This window comes from Cyprinodon tularosa, unplaced genomic scaffold, assembly GCF_016077235.1.
Source record: "Cyprinodon tularosa strain WSP-4 unplaced genomic scaffold, ASM1607723v1 ctg836, whole genome shotgun sequence".
NCBI classification, from domain to species: Eukaryota; Metazoa; Chordata; class Actinopteri; order Cyprinodontiformes; family Cyprinodontidae; genus Cyprinodon; species Cyprinodon tularosa.
This window is the reverse complement of record NW_024039603.1, coordinates 166,109-186,161: the sequence shown is the minus strand read 5'-3', so window position 1 is coordinate 186,161 and position 20,053 is coordinate 166,109. Positions and strand designations below refer to the sequence as shown.

Sequence of the window (20,053 nt, the reverse complement as noted above, 5' to 3'; positions counted from 1 at the left end):
CCAGTTCAGGTGAGGATTATGAAGCATGAGCCAGAAGCATCCTATAACAATAAGACATTAGGATGAAGAGAAAAGGAAAAAAAATGTTCTTCAGTGTGATTGCCTGACACCAGAAGTTTTACTGGTTCTGTTTGGTGTGTGATTACATGCAGAGGACTTGCTTCTAGAGCCGAGACATAAAGTGGTTCAGGTATGTGTACAGCAGGAAGAAGTTATCAATCAGCTAAAATGTTAGTCAGCTAAATACATGCTAGTCATCTTGAGTGAGAAATGTTCCCGGGGGTGCAGCAACATGGGTCAGCCCTGCCACGAGCAAAGATCCTGTCTGTGACAGGAGGCTCACTCACACCAGAAAAAATGCACGCCCCAAGAGACCCTAACACCCTGAGGTTTGGCTTAAATGCATGGGTCAAGTTTTCATTTACATTTGCAATGACTGATAATGATAATTATTATTTGGAAACTCATGAACTCAAAATTTTAATTAGCAGATAAATCATATGTAAGCTTGACCAGTTTGTTCTGATCACAACACTCTTCAGAGTAGAAGCTGTTACTGAGGAAAGGGGACTCTAAGCAAAGCTTTTAGAATTGAAATTAAATTAAAAAAAAAGTTGTTAAAAGCTGAAAGAAACTGTTTTTAAAAGGCTGCTCCAATAGAGCACTAAACTTTGGCTGATACCAGCGTGGACTATGTACATATTTCTAATGAATGTTGCCCTTTAAGGGTAACAGGATGGCTGAAAGTAATGTGGTAATGTTGTATTTTTGACCCTGCTGAGCTCTCTGCAGGAGCATGTGGAGGAAAAAATGCTTGTTATGGAAATATTGGCTACCTTTTGGTAATCATACAGTTAAAGAGTCCAAAATCTCATGTGACTGAATAAAGAAACTGATGTTTATACCAATAAGACTAAACATGCTAATATTGCTATAATTTATATAAGTAAAATGTTTAATCCAAATAGCGTTTATATGAAAATAACAATAACAACACTAGTTTACAGCATCTGCGCTTTCAAAGGGGATGTGATCTCAACTGTTCTAAGAAACCTAAAATAACTTATGTTAGGATGGTAGAAGGAATTGCTGGAATTAAAATTGTTGATGAGGATATCAACATTGTCTTAAATAAGTATTCACAATTTAATAACTAAAGTCTGCTACAAATTTTTGAATGAATCAGAATGATTTTGCATGTTAGTGACAAATTAAACCATCTACTGTGGTGTTGGTGTTGTGCAAAAAAGAATCCAGGTCAGTATAACTTGACACCATGCTCACCCTCTGGAGCAGCTGTGCGGTTTTGACTCTTCAGCCTCAGCGATGGCCTAAAACGTGTCCGATCGTTGAAGCTCCAGCTTTTCTGCACTTTGGCTGGGCTCCCACCCATCAGCTCATTACTGCCCACCACCTCGTTGCCAGGGGAACAGCGCTGGCGATCATTGATGGATGTCTGCCTACTCTTCATGCTTTGACCACGAGGACTTGCCATTCGGACTCGCTCCTTGAAACTCAGTTTTTGACTGAGGAGATGGATTAAAAAGAGAGAGTGAGGGATAAGCTGATGGATGGAAGGAAGGTTTTAAGTAAAAGTAAGGAAATGAGGTATAGAGATAAGAAGAGTGAGAGAGTTCAAGCTGGAGGTGACAGAGAACTAGAAGTGAGACAAGAAAGGATGCTGTCAACAATCATTTTCCCTCAGATAGTGAAAAAAATCAGAGCAGAGTTTTCATCTTTTCCTTTAGACGAAAGCCCATCCATCCAACTGACATGCCCAAAACACTAAATCAGAGCCAGACTGATCGCCAAGCCACCAAAATAATAAAACCCCTCATCGCTGGTTCCTGAGATGCTGCAAAGCAATCTCACGTCGGCTGATAATGTATTCATTTATACTCTTCTAAAAAAAAGCCTTAATGAGATTTTTTAAGGTGGTATGAGAGCATGGTAACGTTAATAGATCATCACCACATTCATTTTAAGTCCATATTAAACAAATGACTCCAGTATTGAGAGAAACTTGGTGAGACTCCACTATAATTTACTTTTATATCTTTTTTTCCCCTTCAGATCTTGGGTCTTCCTACTGCTTTTTTTGCCAAAAGAAAAATATGAGATCTAAATCCTTCACAGACTGTTTTGACAAATTACACAGGCACATTTTTTTCTACCTTAGTAATTCATGTTGTGTTGGAATTATACTAGAGCTGCTAATGTTCAATCATTAGTACAGCCTTTGTCTCCATCACTCAATTAATCTTTCAACACAGAATAAAAAGCTCTCAGCATCAGCAACATTAAAAGCAGAAAGAATATATTTTTTTCCCACATTGGGTTCACATATTTAGTAACAGAAGCGTGTGAATGCAAAAAAAGTCATACTTCATCTAATGAATGGAGGCCAGCATGCAATGCAGCAGACCAGAGAGAAAGAGATATGCACCTTTCCATCACATCTTCTGCAGCTGTGGTTCCAGTATTACCACTCATCATAAAAATGCACGTAATCAATGTGGAGGGTGTCATGATTCATTTTAGCTGTTTGTTTCAGAGTGGAATTAGAAGAAAACCTTTTTGTGCTGCGAATGTTTACAACAAAGAATTGTGTGCCATAGTACCTGACAACTATCAAGCATGGTGGTGGCAGCATTATGCTAAGGGTTTTTTTTTTATTGCCAGTAGTTCTACTAAATTACAGTTCTGAATACTTAAGAAATACTTCTAACTTACTTCAACTCAATGGCTAGATATTTGAAACTTTTGGTTTTCTAGCAGGTTGTGGTTTGAAACATAATTTTAATTGACCAAACTGTCAAAGATTAAGATTCAGAAGTTGCTCTGATTTCAACCCTCTCTGTGAAGTGGGTAAAAGCTTAAAAGACAGTTCCGCTCCAGTCAAATGCTTGTTCATGACTTAAACATTTTCATCTCTGAGATCCAACTTGTGAAAGTTTTTTTTAACCAAATTTTAGGAGGACTTTATACACATTCACTAGTGGCTGTGTAATTTTACAGTTCAACAATTCCAGGTGAACTGCCGTTTGTCTTAAGAACTGGTTGAAACCTTCACAGCGAAGTTTGTAAAAGCTGTCAAAATCTTTCTCTGAGATTTTAGTACAAATTGGAATCAAAGCATCCCACATTTGCTGCAGATTTGTTGGCTGCACATCCATTAGGGCAAATCCCCCAAAATCATAATAGAGATATCTATCTCTGTTAGGATCTGGCACCCATGGAGGCCATCGAAGTACAATGATCTCATGCTCAGGAAATCATTTGAACATTATTTGAGATTTGTAACAAGCTGTATTATCCTTCTGGGAATAGCCATCATAAGATGAGTACATGCTGATAACATGGCCTGTAACAATGCCCGGTTGTGCTTACTAATGCTTAATTTGTACTAAGGCTCACAAAATATAACAAAGAAATATAAAAACAAAGATATTCTACAATTAACAACCTAATCCTTTAAAACAAGGCACAATGGATCCATGCTTTTAACATAAAAATTATAATTAACTCACATTCATTCTTAAAGTTTAACAATTTTATTTTATACAAGGCAGAACAAATTATTGGAACATGGCTCTCCTTTCTAATGGTACAAGCTGGAGAGAGAGCAGGATAATTTTGGATTCAGACTTTATTTAAGCTTTGCTCCAATATAAGATTACAAGGGAGCTCTAACATGCCATTAATAAGTAAAGACTGTGTGCGAGCCTTTAACTGATCCATCCATGTTACATAAATATGTACGTGTAAGATGACTTACTTTATCCTGGCCAGTGAGCTGTTGCCCCAAACCATGCAGAATGTTAGCCAATCAAACCTCTGGCTTTAAAAAGTACAGGATTTGTCATTCTATATTGTATTTTATATTTTAAAGTCACTTTATATGCAACACTTCTAAGTGTTGCTGGTGATAAGATCATGCAACCTGTTGCTGTCCAAACTGGAAGAGTTTGTGTGAACAGCCACTTCACATCCCTCATCTTAGCTGACAGATGCAGCCCAGCAGGTAAAAAGTTTGCCATGTACATTTCGGAGGTGGTATTTTTTCTCCCTTGGTTGTAACAAGATGTTATTTGTGATACAGTTGCCTTTTTCTGATATATAATTAGATTTTCCAATTACCTCCTCTGACATCAATGATATTTTACTTGGTGAATTGAGTTATAATTTGTAGTGCTTGGATGCCGAAAACATTATTTTGGATCCGTCTGAGAGAAAATCCTTAATAAAGTAAACTTCTGCACACAATTCTTTCTATTTAACACATTATTGTTTGTTAAATAAACACACAGCTCTGGAATAAAAAAAAAAAGGTTTAAATAAATGTCTAAAAACACTATTTTTTTTTGACATTCATATCATGATGAGTATGTTAGTTTCTTACTACATGCTGAATGCCTTAAAATCAACTCAATCTTGTCAACTTCACTCTCTTATCTGAGTTTTAATGAGGTAATAGTTCTGCACAGAGAGATTTATTTCTTTCAATAAAAGATCTTCTCCTCTCAAATGACTAAAACTGAAAAAGATAGGGTGCAGCAAAGCAGGAAGCATGCAGTCAAAATGGATTAACAGTAATGGATGTTACACATGATTTATCTTTATTTTTGAGAACCAGATTCCAGCTCTGTGAATTGCTTCATTCAATGTTTTTGTTGTCTTAACCAGATAAAGGAATTATTCCCAACAAGTTAAAAGCTGTATTAAAATAACCAGAGGGGAACTTCTGCTGATGTCAACCTGTGGTTGCTCTGTAGAAATAATGAATTTGACCACAAGGCTTTAGAATTCAGAATAATGTTTTTTTTTTATGATCTAGTTCATCCTTAATTCTTTACTTGCTTACAAGTGTATTGCTAAACGAGGGTCTTCTTTGACCACTTTTTGAAAGTCTTTCAGTTCTTTTTGTTTAAGCAAGACCTCTGCATCAAGCCATATCTGATCCTGTGCTGCTTTTTGCCAGATCTAATTCCTCTGAAGCTTCAAGGTACGTCAGATCTTCACTGCAGATTCAAGCTGAAGCTTATTCTCTCTGTAACTTCAAGTCTGGTCTGGTTTAGACTGGTTCTGGTCTGCCTCAGCATGAACTGTCTAATTCAGTCTCTTTCATCTCCAGTTCATATCTGCCTGCCCCCATCTACAACACTCTCCCCCATGACAATAAAATATGACACGCAACACTGTGTGGGTGAATGATCGGGTTCAAACTTGTAAAATGTTACCCTTTGGAGATAGAGACCCTCCTTCTGGGCAACTATTGGGTTTTCTCCAAAACGTAGGCTGCTGTGGTTCAAAACTGAATAAAACTCTGAAATGTTAACAGGACTCCCATCAGCCACTACAGCATCAGGTAACCATGGTGATTAAATGAAAGCTGATTGAGAGACACTTTGAGAGCTACAGTAGCCTAACTGATCTTCTCCCTGCTTTCTGATCACTTAACATCTACACTGGAAAAAATCTAAATCTAAATAAGTAATTTTTCTTAAAACAAGTATATTTGTTCTTAAATTGAGAAGGTAACTGAGACACTTTGCCAATGGAACAAGATAATTTACATTTAAAATAAGAAAAAAATCAACTGCATTGTCTTATTACAAGTGCATATTATCTAGTTATCTTATTTAAAAAGTAAAAACACTAATTCCATTGACAAATAATCTTATTTACCTACTCAAATTAAGGGTAAATAAACTTAATTGAACAAATGTTGACTTATTTATGGATCTTTTTTGCAGTGTGAATGAAGACTCATATCTTCAAACAGGAAAAATGCAGTTTGTGGTCAGGTTGCTGTTTATTTGCTTTCCCCTCTCAAACAACAAATTATTGCCAGTTACAAAATGTCTTATGCAGAAGTTTTTAGTGCTCAAGATTTCTACTTCCGTCTTCCATTTATCCACTTTTTTTTTTTTTTTAGCGCAATTTGCAGCCTTTGCTGCATGACCAGGTACAATGCTCAGATTATCTAAAAATGAGAAATGGCTCTTTAAAATAAATATATTTTCTATTAATTTGAGCAGTTTAACAATATGATCTGCCAATTGGAATGAGTATTTACCCTTAAAATAAGATAATTAGACAGTGTGCACTTGAAACAAGAGACTGCAGTAGTGTTTCATTTTAAATGTACAGTATATTGTCTTGTTCCATTGGCAGAATGTCTCCCTTACTGGCTCAATAAAAAAAAGAAAGCTTGTTTTAAGAAAATTTTACTTACTTAGATTTAAAACGTTTGCAGTTTAAAAGCAGCACCTTGAAAGACCTTCAAAAAGCCCGGAGAACTATTGCTTGAGATCAAGATTAAACCACTTTAAAAACTCTGGCTCCTAAAAAATTTATATATCTATTGAGTTCAAGCAATTTACACAGAGCTGTAAGTTACAGAAGGTGTGGATTTTGATAAAACATTTAAATAAAGGGGAATTTAGATTTGACTGAACCATTTTGTTGAACATTTTACTTCAGTTATTAAAAACACGTGTTTCAAAATCTTAAAGGAAAAGCAAGATTCTGTGATGTCCAGAAACATCTAATTTCTATGTAATTCCCCTTTAATTTTCATATTAGAAGCAGTCTGATTTGCATCCAGCAAGCAGCAGGCAGAGTTAGCAATCCCAGATTTTTATTTTTTTTTAAATGATAGAAAGGAGCAAAGGGATTTTATGAGAAAGGTGGGTTTAAATTATTCTGCTTCATGCTATTAGTCAGTCGATCATATAGGACACTTGGCTGAGGCCAGGGCAGAGAAGATGCTAGAAGTACCTCCTATATTTCCGAGAACACTTTCTGAAGCGTCCCCAATTAGTTAGACCCTTACTATAGGAAAGAGAGGGAATAGAAAATGGAATGAAGAAGAGACGGGTGAGAGAGGTGAAGAGGAATTGAACTGAACAAGGTCAAAGTCTTTACTTTCAAAACTGACTCACAATCAACAGTGACAGAGGGGCAAAGGACACATTTCAAAGAGGAAAGGATAAACAGCGTAGAGGCAAACCCACCTGAGCTCAGGCGCCTCTCACATTGGAAAGAAATACATGAATAATGTGTTTCCCTGACAAAGAATCCATTTTTGTTCTGCCAAAGATGTTTTTTCTCTCATCGGTACAGCGTTACGATCACAGGATCTACTGAACCTACAACTCTTTACATTTGACTTTATAATTATAACCCTGATGCACTTATACTGTAATTGTGAAGTTGCAAGAATATCTGAATGTTAAAAATAAATGAAGGAAATAATTGTTATTAAAAAGAATTCCTTCTATTAGCACAGCAAAATGCAGTGAAACTGCTTTTAGATGCAATCTTATAAGTAAAATGAAGTCCAGTTGTTTAAATTTTAAATCCAGCTTCTCTGTAATGGCCTCAGGTTTTTGAGCTAGTGAAAGTACAGGATCAAGAAGACTACGGACATGGCAAGAGAAACTTTGAGAAGAGTTAAGTTATAAATAATCATCCCTGGTTTCAGACATTAGACATCTTACAGACCACATCAGTTCATCAGCTGAAAATAAGTTTTCTTATTTGCAGTTTTCTGTAAGTTGTTCAAGGGGACTCAACAAAGATGTAGAGAAAGAACAGGAGATTGCTTCTCTTCAGCAAGGACAGAGAAAATACTTGAAGTTAAGAGAAAGAAGAATATAGACAAATATTGAGGAAATCCTCCTGCATACTTGGGGCTAGGATCAAGTTCTCCATTCGATAGGACCCTAAAAATACACCTAGAGTTAGTTAATTTTTAACTATAATATCAAAATCAAACATTTTATGAAAAAAAAACCTACAGGAAGTGTAACTGAAAACAGAAAAAAACAAAGAACCTACATCTTTTGGGTTTTTATTGGTAAAACAAAAATATCTTTCTCTCTCTCTGATATGACATGTTTTACCAGACATCAATAAAAATCCATGCAATCCACACATACAAAGCATTCAAACCATAGATGTACAGAACTTAAGTTATGTATAATAAAGTGGAATGGCATAAGGGAAAAAGTATTAAACACGTGAAGAAAGAGAGGTGAAAAAAGGAATGAAAAGGTAATTCCCCAGTCGAAGTCTCTAAGGAATTAGAAAGCCATCCTACCCCTTGTCAGTGCAAACTAATATCAGCTGGTTCAGTCCCAAATGATGGCCTATGAAAAAGTTGTGTCTGGTATCACACAAGAAACTCCTCATGATGGGTAAAAGTAAAGAGCTTTCTCAGGACCTTCGTAAACGTATCATTGCAAATAATGATGGCATTGATTACAGTGAGCACTGTTGGGGCCATAATCCGGAAGTGGAAAAATCATTGCTTCATCATAAACTGACCGTGACCAGGTGCTCCTTGCAAGATTTCTGACAGAGGAGTGAAAAGACTGATCAGAAGAGTTGTCCAAGAGCCAAAGATCAGAGAGCTTATGAAACACCTGGAATTAGTGGGAACCATTGTTTCAAGGAAGATAAAAAGCAATGCACTAAATTGGCACGGTATGTAAGCAACCTCAAAACGCAAGACTTCAATGCTGAAGAAAAAGCATGTTAAAGCTTGTTTAAACTTAGCTGAACAACATTTAGACAAGCTTGTGAAATACTGGGAAAATATAGTCTGGTCAGATGAGACCAAAAGTGAATTCTTTGGATGCCATAATACACATCCTGATTGGAGGTCAAATGGCACTGATCATCACCCCAAAAATACCATACAAACAGTGAAGTTTGGAGGTGGGAAAATCATGCTTTTCAGCATATGGTACTGACAAACTCCAAATAATTGAAGGAAGGATAAATGGAAAATATACAGAGACATTATTGATAAAAATCTGCTGCCATCTACCAGAAGGATGAAGATGAAATGTTGGTGGACATTTCGGCAAGACAATGACCCAGAACACACAGGACACTCTCCGCTGCTGAAAAGGCCAAGCCAATCACCTGACTTGAATCCAATGTAAAAAAAAAACCTTCAAGATTTGAAGACTGTTGGTGTGGAAGAATGGGCCAAAATCACACCTGAGCAATGCATGCAACTAATTTCTCCATACAGGAGGCGTCTTGAAGCTGTCATTGCCAACAAAGGCAATGTATTAAATACATTTCAGTAAGTGTGTTCAGTACTTTTTCTCTGTACCCTTTCACTTTATTACACATAAAAATTTCTGTACATCTATGGTTTTATTTCATTGCATGTGTAGATTGCATGGATTGTTACCGACATCTGGTGAAAATGTCATGTCAATACCTCTAGAAACGTATTAACTGAAAAAATTGGGGGCTTGTTGAAGGGGAGAGGCAGCCTAAATCTGTATAAAAACACAACAATATATAACAAACATAACATTTAACTTTCCAAAGTCATCTAAGTTGCAACATGACTACCCCCAAATCCTCACAATCGCCCCACCACCACAAAGCTAAATATAGATGTGTATATACATTATGGCTACTTTTGTAAGGCAGTGTGTCCTGAACCTTTTCTCACTATCTGCTTGTAAGCAACATGTTGCATTCACTTTCATCTCTGCTAGTTTTAGAATAAACATGTCAAATGTAATAGCTCTGTTTGCTTAGTTTGGTTTGACTGATGTTCTTTGAGTCACATTGCAAAAGAAATTGCCAATAGCTGCATACATTTTATTTAACAAACTGGATAGCTACAGCTTTGAACACTTACAGATAACATCCAGATTAAAAGCACCAAAGAAACAAGTTCATTTCATGAGTTGTTTATTAGTCGCTGTTTTTTTTCATGGCTTTCCAAATCAAATAGGGGTTGAATTAAACTTAAGTAAGCCACAAAATACAAACAAGCTCAACATACCCCACCTGTCTGCCCTCATAAACCAAAGACCAAACTCGGCAATCTTTCATCTCGCGCCTCCAACTCAAACTCACTTACACACAGCTTGATATCCGCTGCAGCACTTTGCGGTGCACCCCACATTTACAACTGCTGGTGTTTACAAGTCTGCTAAATGAACATCACAGGCCGTTTACCACGGCACCTACCGCCGTCGAGCTGCCGTGAGTCGACAGTCTGTGAAACCGCTAATAACGCAGAGCCTTTACGTGTTCCCTCGATAAAAAGGGCAGCACAAGGGAAAAGAAAATAGTGTCATAAAAGTCTGGGTAATTATGATTTAACAAGTGTAAATTGGACTTGGCTGCAGCGAAAAGTTTCTAAGAAAGGAAAACATAATTACTCTAAGTCATTGAGGCAGGAGGGTTTTTGGGGAATACATGTTGTGGAAGCAACAAAGCTTCATTAAATCTTGGTTTGTTGAAGAACAAGAAGCACATTTGTTTGTGCATTTGGCAGAAAGCAAAAACCGATTCCCTTTTAAACTTGTACGTGTGTGGCTTTCTCCAGTTTAGACACATATGAAGCTGCTGGCTGAACATAAGGGGCCCAAATGTTGACAAAGAGGCGCTGCACAGTAAAAACTATACTAGCACAATTAAACTCACAAATCTCTTTCTGTCTTTTAAAATCCTCTTGTTCTTAAGCCCCCCCTCCTCGCCTGATCCCCTCCCCCTTTTTCAGCTTTAATCAGTCTCCTCTAGACTTGTGTTTGATGAGTTATATAAATACCATCTCAATGGAAAAAGTGTGTAATGGTACAGACATGGTACAGACTTCTGTCTTTGAAGGCATGTGAGAAAGAATAAGCACACACACGCAGCAGAGACACTCATCACTTTATTACTGGTGAAGGGTCACGTTTTGAAAGGGAAGACATGAAGAAGAGGAGACTAAGCCTCAAAACATAAAAAGATAAAGCTCGACCAAAGAAACAGAGCATAGGATAATAAGATGCTGCATGTTGCCTTAAAGCACAGGTTGTTTTATAATATTGCAAAAAGGTAACAAAAATCATTCTTCTTTTGGAGCCTGTTCTGCAACAGGATTCAATTGTGAACCTCCTCCATCGACATAAACCCTTTTTTTTGTGCCTTTTTAGTGGTATGTTCTAACCACCAAGTGTGGCTCAAGATCAGGTCTGACAAAAACACACTTCCATGTCGACGTTTTCATTACAAAGGATTAAATTGAGCTATTTTCTGTGTTACCAAACTAGCTTTAGAAACCGTCCTGACCATGACATGTCGAAATATCTGATTCATTTAGGCTGCAAGAGAGAGCTAGACTTACAGTGATAACAGGAAGGCACTGTTTTATTCTTCAGAGATTTTAACCCTACTGTATATATCACTGAACATGTTGGATTTGGAAATCTCAATGTTAAAATGCTCTTATACCATGAAGACATATGTTTTATAGTTCTAGTAGAACTAATTGCAAATATAAGATGCTAAACACATTTTTAGCTTTGTAACTGTTTCATCTTTGTTTCTAATTAGTGAAACGTCGTGTACAGTGAGGACTGTCTAACAGATGTAAAATGTCATCGGCTTGGCCCTTAACCCAATGGTTGCTCACAGGAGGAAATACAGAAAGAAACATTCTGAATGCTGTTCTTGTGTTTTATCTCAACGTTCTCCAAATGAAATCCGATCAGCTGAAATCAGAACCAGCAGACTGAAGCTTAACAGAAAAAGGCGTTGGCAATAAAGTTCTGGTCAGTGCAAATCTACCAATATCCTTGTAGTTAGATTGTACTTGTTGATATTTGTCTGACATGAACATGTAACTGCAATAAAAGCAGACTTCTCTCTCTTTTTTTTTAATAAGCTTTAAAAAATCGGAAGATGCTTTTATTTTGGCAACTGTAAATGTCAAGAAAATAAATAAATCTGGGCATAGATTTCATGATGATAATGATAATGGGCCAAGAGAAACCAAACAACACAACAAGGCATCAGCACGCATTTGGGATATACTGCCTGTTTAATTTCTTTATGCCTTTATAGTTTTATACAAACCTGGAGGTAGTCTCTCCCTGCTCTTTCCTTCAGTGGTTAGTGGGATAAAAAGGAGGAGGAGACAAAGTGAGAGAAATCAATAATCAAGCCGAATAAAATCATAAGGACGTTTTCATTAATAGTTAGGGATGGCGTCCAGCAAAAAAAAAAACTTCACAGCCAACTTCCATTAAAGCACATGCGAGCTGTAGCCATGCAGATTCAAGCTAAGCACCAGCTCAGAGGGAGCCAGGAAACTTTAAAAGGATTCAGCACATACTGCATGTATTTGGAATAAATGTATGTGATCTTCTGCTTCTAAGAAAAACACAATGATCTAAATTAACCTTTGTAAAGCATTGAAGCTATAGTTACAAATGGTCTGGGGCAAATCAACTGGATTGAATCCACTTGCATTTCAAATATCTGTGTGTTACAGCTTTACAAATGCTTTTATACCAGCATAATCTTTGCACATTTTATCCTGTTTGATCTACAAACCTTGATGTTTTTACTGGGATCTTTAGTAATGTGCCAAATTTAAAGAACACCACCATTGAGAATCTGACAGAATACAAACTGGAAAATTTTGGCATGTACTTATAATGAATGAACCTAATACATTTTGGAAATAATTTCTTTATGTATCTTGATTCTTCCTTTTCCTTAGTAAAATGTTTCACTCTTTGGTTTAAGGTTTCTGTTCAACACTAGCTTGGTATATTTTCCCATCAATTCAATCTGCCTTTCCAGCTACAGGAAAATAATCCCTTTTCTTCTGTAGAGTTCTGTGAGATGTTCAAATCTTCTTCTAACATCTCCACAACTTCTCCCCTTCCTCTCATATAGTGTTCCTTTTTCTCCTGATGCTGGTGTTCTACCAGAATAGCATATGCTGTCAGATCTGCATACGCTTAGGTTTTTTTCAAACCTAAAGTTTTGAACATGAAAACAAAATCTAACTAAATTTAAATTCCTGCAGTCACATTTCTTACAACTAAAGTAAGTTATTTTAAATCCATAATGATGTTTTTAGCAATAGATGTTTCTTTTATCAACATCCTGGAAACTTCAGTCATGTCTGGCCATTTCAGCATCCAAGAAATAACAGTACAATCAAAGCTGATTTTCTTTTTTTAAAAGTTAAAATAAATATGTTTTTCTTGTTGGTACACTGCTGCTAAAATCACTCTATTGCACATGTGCACGCATATGTTTGAGAACAATTTATGGCAATCTGACAGCGTATGCTGTTCTGACAGAACATTGGATCAGATATCTGATATTGGCTATTTACCTGGATCAGAAATCGAATGGGTGATCAAGCATTCAAATTCATTTTAATTCTAACATATAAAGCAATACAGTTCAAAGAGATCTACAGCGAGTTTTAGGCAACTGCTATGCTTTATGTTACATTTTACATGCAAGTATATATTTCTTTTTGCTACTAAAGTACATTTTATATGTTAATAAGAGTAAGTCCGTTTATATTTGTTTAATTTTTTCCCCTTTTTTTGAACAATGTTGATGTCAAGCCTAAAGCTTTAACCTATTAAACAGTGTTGGATTGATATCAGGTATCAGCTGCTATGCTCAGTCAAAGGTATCGGCACTGGGTTGGATTGGTAAAAAACGAGATCGGTGCATGTCTGATCTCTAACTAAACACTGGAGCCTGCAGAAGTATCAGATTTAATAGTATTGTTCAACTTAAGTATTACACACTATTTCATCTTGGATGAACACATATAATGTTTTACTGAATTGAAACAAAAAAACCCCCCAAATGCTTCAGAAAAGCGTTGATAGTGAATATATACTTTTTTGGGGACATACTCGATGTCTATATTACTTAATATTTATTTTCTTTTTTTAAAAGATAACAATAGGTGGTTTCTGCTAAAAGTAAAAGTATTCAGAAAACCTGAAGATCTAAGGTCCTTTATCAGCTTAATTTAAAGAATGTTGCTAGTTGCAAAAGCAAAACAAGCCTGATGGGAAAAGAAAATGTTAAAAGATACAGCAATGGTTAAAACATTTTAGTAGGAGCAGTCAGTTGAGGGAAAAAACAACATCAGCGGCGACAGATAGACGTCAATTGATGAGCAAGAGTTGATGAACAGCAGCAGCCATGTTTGTAAGTCTGCAAGTTGTTACCTACTTGGCAGGGCTGCAGGTATGCAACGCCTTCAAATGAGGCTTCCAGGTAGCAATAGAAACCGAGTTCTCATCAGCAGCATAACTACGCCAGACACACTACGTGCAAAGTTGAGAGGATAAATAATGATAAAACAAATAATTAATGAAATGTAAGGAGGAAAATAATAACGGTCAGGTTTGTTTAAGTTGGGTAGGACATGAGAGAGATGGTGAAGGGGCACAAAACAGAGAAAAAAGAAAATCTTTGTTAGTTTTTTTTGTGTAGAGTTGATGCAGTGTTGTTGAGTAGGGGGTTGTTGGAGGGTAGGTGGGGCGGTGCTGGTGGTGCTGGTGAAGGGGATACATGCCTGAAGGGGGGGAGTGCGCTGTGGTAGTGATGCCATGTGGCTCTGAGGTAAGGACGAGCACCGTCGGTGGAGTACAGACGCCAAGCCGCCTGGGTGGGTGGAGGGAGTAGAGATGGACAGGATACAAACATTCATGTGTAACACACAGAAAAACACCAAACATAAGGGCAAAAACTCAAGTAAACTGAGCAAAAGAAATGAATGTGAACTTTTGACATACAGAGATGTACCATGCTGGCATCAAATAGGAGGTCCTAAATAATCAGTAGATCTTCAAAGTTAGGTGCTTTGCTGATTTGACAAACCAGAAAAGAACAGATTATTAAGCTTCTGCCCTTTCAAACACCCAGAGTTACTCTCATTACTCACTTTAAAAACAAAACAAACAATTTAAGCACATGTCTGATGCTAAAATTTAATCTACATTATTGATACCTGGATCCCTTTAATATTTTGAAAATCAGACTTGTTTTTTTGTGTCTTTGTAGTTTTCTGTTTGATTCTCTTCTTGCTTACACTTTTAAAGTACAATTTAGCTAAATTAAATACATTTTAGAACATTAAATATTAGGGTTGTCAAAAGTATCGATACTCAAAAAAGTACCGATACTGAAATGTTGTATCCGGATACAATACTCATTTTCAAAAGTATCGAGTACCAGTCGCACCTAAACAGTCATTCATCTAAAGTGCAGAATAGAGGAAAATGCACTTTCTGAACACTGTGATTGAATAATTCTACGCACTTTTCAGTTTCAGACTTTTTTTGTAACAGTTGCAGCTGCTGAGAATTATTTTTGTTTCTTAACCGGTTTGGCTAGTGTCATTGTTATGTGTGCAAAGCATAGCCAAGTAAGGAAAACTTAATTTTAATTTTGTAAGTTTTTTATCAAGCTTGCTTAATATTGTGCACAGCAAACAACCTCAAAATGTTGTTCTTATTGTTTATTGTATTTATTTATTTGTTGTATTTTAATTATTAATCAAAATATTTCTTTTGAAATTGTATCCTTGTGGTATCGAAAATGGTATCGATTATCGAATATTTTACTTAGTATCGGTATCGAGTTGAAAAGTTTAGTATCGTGACAACCCTATTAAATATAGAAATTAGAGTAAGCAGGAATAGAAAAACAAAGAAAATCCACTTTCTTTTAGTCTAATGATGCAATAAAAACAATGTTGGTTTGAATTAAAAAAACATGAACATGAAGAAAAATGGTAAATTTTCCTTCATGTTCATGAAGTTAAAATAATACAAATGCTGACCGGTAACAATAGGAATTTGTAGATCTCTAATTAATTATTAGACATCGGGAATTTTTATTCTAGATGTAAAGAATGTAATTTTGTTTGAAATGGTCATTTTAACAAGGATTTTTTTTTCTGTCTGAAAATGTTCTAGTAGATAGAACCTGTTCATTATCTCATAGGGTTCCTCCTTAGTTTGATTCTGTTTCCATACTATACATACGTAGAGTAGATTCAACTTTTTTTTTTTTTTAAAGCTTTGGTCCGAGAGTCTTAATTTAGAATAAAACACGATTTGCAACAAACTACTTTTATGAAGAATAATCCAACACGATGTTTATGCATGGTTGAAAAAAAATATTTGCAGCAAGTGTTTTACTCAAAGATAACTTTAACCTCCTTATTGATGCCAGGCACGAATACAAGTCTGGAGACGAGGCTGAAAAACTCAAAACCTTTGAAGACTTGTTTGAAATCAACACTGGACCCCAACAAATGTAGGAACTATTGTCACCAATTGAAATATATCTGCATGTCTCTGAACTCCCAGCTTTAGGGAAGAAAGCATGCTGGAGTAGCAGCTCCTTTTCAATAGATTGACTGCTGTGAATTGAGCCCAGTGGTAATTTCCTGCCCTCCATGCAGACAACACTCAGAAACCAACAGTTATTTGAAAGCAGGGGGATGTGAGAAATGGTGGGGTGCACTGACACACAGTGATAATGTCATATCTGGTACAACAAAACAGCTTCCAAGTTTTCTTCTGAAGTTACCTGTTGAAAAAGATATTAAACACTTAGCAAGTATGCAAGCCAGACAAAGCTAATAACACAAACACAACCAACCAGTTTGGACTTAAATGTCTTTATAGGACCGCCCCATTCAGTTTTGTTTGCAGATCTGGTAAAGATGTATAAAAAACATAAACAGAATTTAATCTTTCATTTCAGCATCCTTTGTTTTAATTCTGCAATTAACCACATTTATTTATTTGGGGAGAAATACTATTCTGATAAATAATTGTGTTTATGAAGCGGCCACCCCAGCAGCAGCAGCTCTAGGAACATCTACTGTATGAAATAAATGTCACAAATCTTCAAGTTGGTGAACCTTAATTAGTGGTTCCTGTTTTTGTTTCCTTAAAATATGAATGTTACATGATAGACAACCTTTTCTCTCAGCTGTTCTTAAAAAGTAGGGAAGAAAATGTGTTTTTTCAGTAAAGCAAATGTAGGTTTATTTTATTTGCTTTTGATTGATTGATGGATACTTCTACATTGGAGAAATAATTAATATGCTTAAAATTAATGTAACTGGAAAAAATAGAGCTGGACTAAAAAAAGGGACGAATTTCACCAGTTGCTATTTACATGCTATTTTTTTGTTTGGGAGTCAAAACAATTATTTTCAGTTTGGTGTAAATAAAGAAAAAGGCTGACAAAAATGATGACAATATTCGTTCTGATAGGTAAGGTGGAAGACGTGTGGTGCTCCGGGCCTTCTTCCGCTCCCATGAGGCCCTGCATCGAATCTCTGTATAATACAAACGAATATCAGGTAAAAATCTGAAAGCAGTGGAACTTAAATTAAAAATGGGTCTTTACCTGCTCTGTTGGGAGGATCATTATCTAAGAGACAAAGCTAATAAATACATTAAAATGAAAATCCTGAGTATGAACTGAAAAGAAGATAGTTTATGAGAGCAGACCCAGGGCTCCTGATGATACTGAGCAAAGATTAATGGTTTCTCTCTTTACGTCTGGAGACACGTAATAGGAGAAAATTACAATAAATTCTGTCCTGCTGGCAAAAGGAGGGCAGCTCTGCAACAATAATTTTCATTTCAGGATTCATTAAGTTTTAGCTTCAGATTGCAACACTAACAAAATTGGTTTTCTTTTGTTTTTAGTTTTTTTTTTTTTTTTTTTTACATTTCTACCAGATTCGCAAACATGATATCTATAATTATTTAGAGCAATGCTGAATATCATAATTCGTGGATCCTGACACAGACTTCAAGAAAAAGCAGTCCGTTTTTAGATTGCTTTACAAGATGGTGTATTTCAAAGGCGAGATATAAGGAGGATAAGGAAATAAGGAGAGAAAGTTTGACAGAATGCATACAGACACTGTCAGAATACCTCAAACAAATCTACAAGAAAAAAACAAAAACACTGAAACACCAGAAATTAAGCTGTTTCTGTTTTATGTTGACACTCCATAGCAGGTACAGTATTTGTTTTTCATTAGAAAGCAATGCAGCTGGTCTTGTCTATAACAATGAGTGATGGTCTGTAGGAGCGTCTGCCTGGGGAATGATCGCTATGGAAACGGCTCATAAATCTCTCTAGCTTGTGTTTGACCTGTTTGACCTAAGGTGTACTTCACACATCATACGTCTCCGTCAGCTGCACCAAACGGCGGCCTGAATAAGACTAACATACACATATGACATACACACGCTAACTTAATTAGACCTCTTTACATTTTCCTGCTGTGGAGGCAGTCATGCTGATATTAAAATGACAAACAAGGCAGAGAATAGCCAAGGAAATGGAAACAAACATTGAAAAAGCAAGTGTAAAGAGAAAGTTAGACGTCCATATTAATGTAAGTCCTCTAAGGCTGCAGTTGCTGCTGGGAAATGAAGAATCCAAAATATAAGAGACGTCTTTGTCCACCATGTTCATACCTGTATAAGGCTGGCGGCTGGATTCCGACGTTTTTCAAAGTGCTTCTGCCGATGCTGCTCCTGCACCTTCAGTGCAAAACCCGAACCCAGTATGCCCTACAAGGCCCGAAATCCAAACCCCAAAAACAGAAAATTAGACTAATGATTAGAAAAGAAATCTTCAGTGAGCTCGCATGGATGCGCCTTACTCACAGCTGGCAGGGCAAAGAAGGAGATCCCAAGCAGAGCAAAACCAGCCGACAACAACCGTCCAGTCCACGTCTGCGGGGTCTTATCACCATAGCCAATAGTTGTTAAGGTAATCTAAAGGATCAACATTTTAAAAGTCAAAAATGTATGCTCCAACAAACTCTAATACCATGTAAAATGTACACATTTCAAGTAAAAAAAAAACATAACCCAAAATATATGGGAACATGTTTTTTCTTGGGTTATTTTCATCACACTTTTGCTAGGATTGTTAGAGTTGCTAAGGAGTATTATGTTAAAAAACAAGTCAGAGTTATTAGAATAACAGCCAAAAACTTTTTTCTTATTTCATTTTAGAATAAATAACAGTAAAATACAGTTTATTTAGTTAAATCACAGTGGAGAAAATAGGTATGAGACTGCAAACAGGCTTAGGCAAAAGGAGCATCTGCACAACATCACGCTTTTCTATTTAATAACAACCTGTCTATTTACTGGTATTTGCAGGGGACAAGCTAAAATATCAACCGTGACGTATTTGCCAGGGAGTCTACAACATTATTAGCGGTCCTGGTAACATTATTAAGATCTGCTCTCTTAACCCCTCCAATAATGATCATAGCATTTCCAAATGACTGCATCTCCAGCAACATATGCCAAATACGTGAGGTGACTTTTAACAGTAAGTACTAATTGTAGGAGTACAGCTTTTAAAACTGTATTATTTACTTTATATGCGAATTGCTTTGTTGATGTAATTTGAGGTTTACTTCAAACCAAACCCTTTACTACGATGTGCATGGGGAAAAACACAGACAGGCTGCTCTGGCTTTCTGTCTGTGTCATGTCACCTCCTCTGCCTGCTTTGCTTGAATATACAGACAGCTCTCGGTGGGTTCTGGGTCAACTCATTCCTTTATTTATTTGTACCCCTATTATGATATATATATATATCATATTAGAGATCTTTTTACCATGTGTGTAGGATACACAGTTTAATTTTTCTATAACGTTAAACAAGTATTTTCCGTTTGTTTCGAGAGGCATTGATGTGGATTTGGATCAAGTGGCTTTCATGTCCTTTATTTTCAATGTTTACTGTACAGATAAATAAGATCCAAATACAGAAGATATCTTAAATTTGAATTGAATCTCAAACTGGGACTGTATTTTGTAAGACTCAGATAATTACAAAAGATTGTGGTTCCCTAAAATCCCTAAAATACATAAATTCTTCTAGTTCTGTATATTTTACAGAAGAATTAAAAGAAAATTATTTTTATGAGTAAAAGATGTTTTTTTCCATTAAAAATCATCAAATTCTAGAAATAGTCATAAGAAATCTGGCCTCTTTTTTCTTACCTTACCTAACTCAACATTTTCTAATACAGAGCCTATCTGGTCTTTGGAGGTTAAGAATATAAAATCATATATATATAATTAGTGAAATAATATTCCAAGAAATGCCTTTGTTTGGCTTCTCTGAAATTACCTTGCTCTGGTTGTTGTGAGGCAATAAAGTTGGTTAACCTCTGTTGTGTTGCCTT

General features: G+C 36.1%; 1 protein-coding gene across 12 annotated transcripts in view; it reads right to left on the bottom strand.

Annotated features, from left to right (window-relative positions):
• The window catches only part of kcnq5a (potassium voltage-gated channel, KQT-like subfamily, member 5a), a 193,537-nt gene that overhangs the window by 17,902 nt on the left and 155,582 nt on the right, over positions 1-20,053 (bottom strand). For 3 of the 12 annotated variants that reach the window (XM_038272545.1, XM_038272553.1, XM_038272546.1), the window contains exons 6-11: positions 18,510-18,620; positions 18,318-18,413; positions 14,029-14,123; positions 11,887-11,913; positions 6,784-6,837; positions 1,285-1,526 (exon numbers count right to left, since the gene is read on the bottom strand). In XM_038272545.1, the coding sequence (XP_038128473.1) occupies positions 1,285-1,526; positions 6,784-6,837; positions 11,887-11,913; positions 14,029-14,123; positions 18,318-18,413; positions 18,510-18,620 (625 nt within the window). Of the gene's footprint in view, positions 1-1,284; positions 1,527-6,783; positions 6,838-11,886; positions 11,914-14,028; positions 14,124-14,374; positions 14,464-18,317; positions 18,414-18,509; positions 18,621-20,053 lie in introns of all 12 variants that reach the window. The other 9 variants (XM_038272549.1, XM_038272554.1, XM_038272550.1 and 6 more) reach the window with 5 other exon arrangements.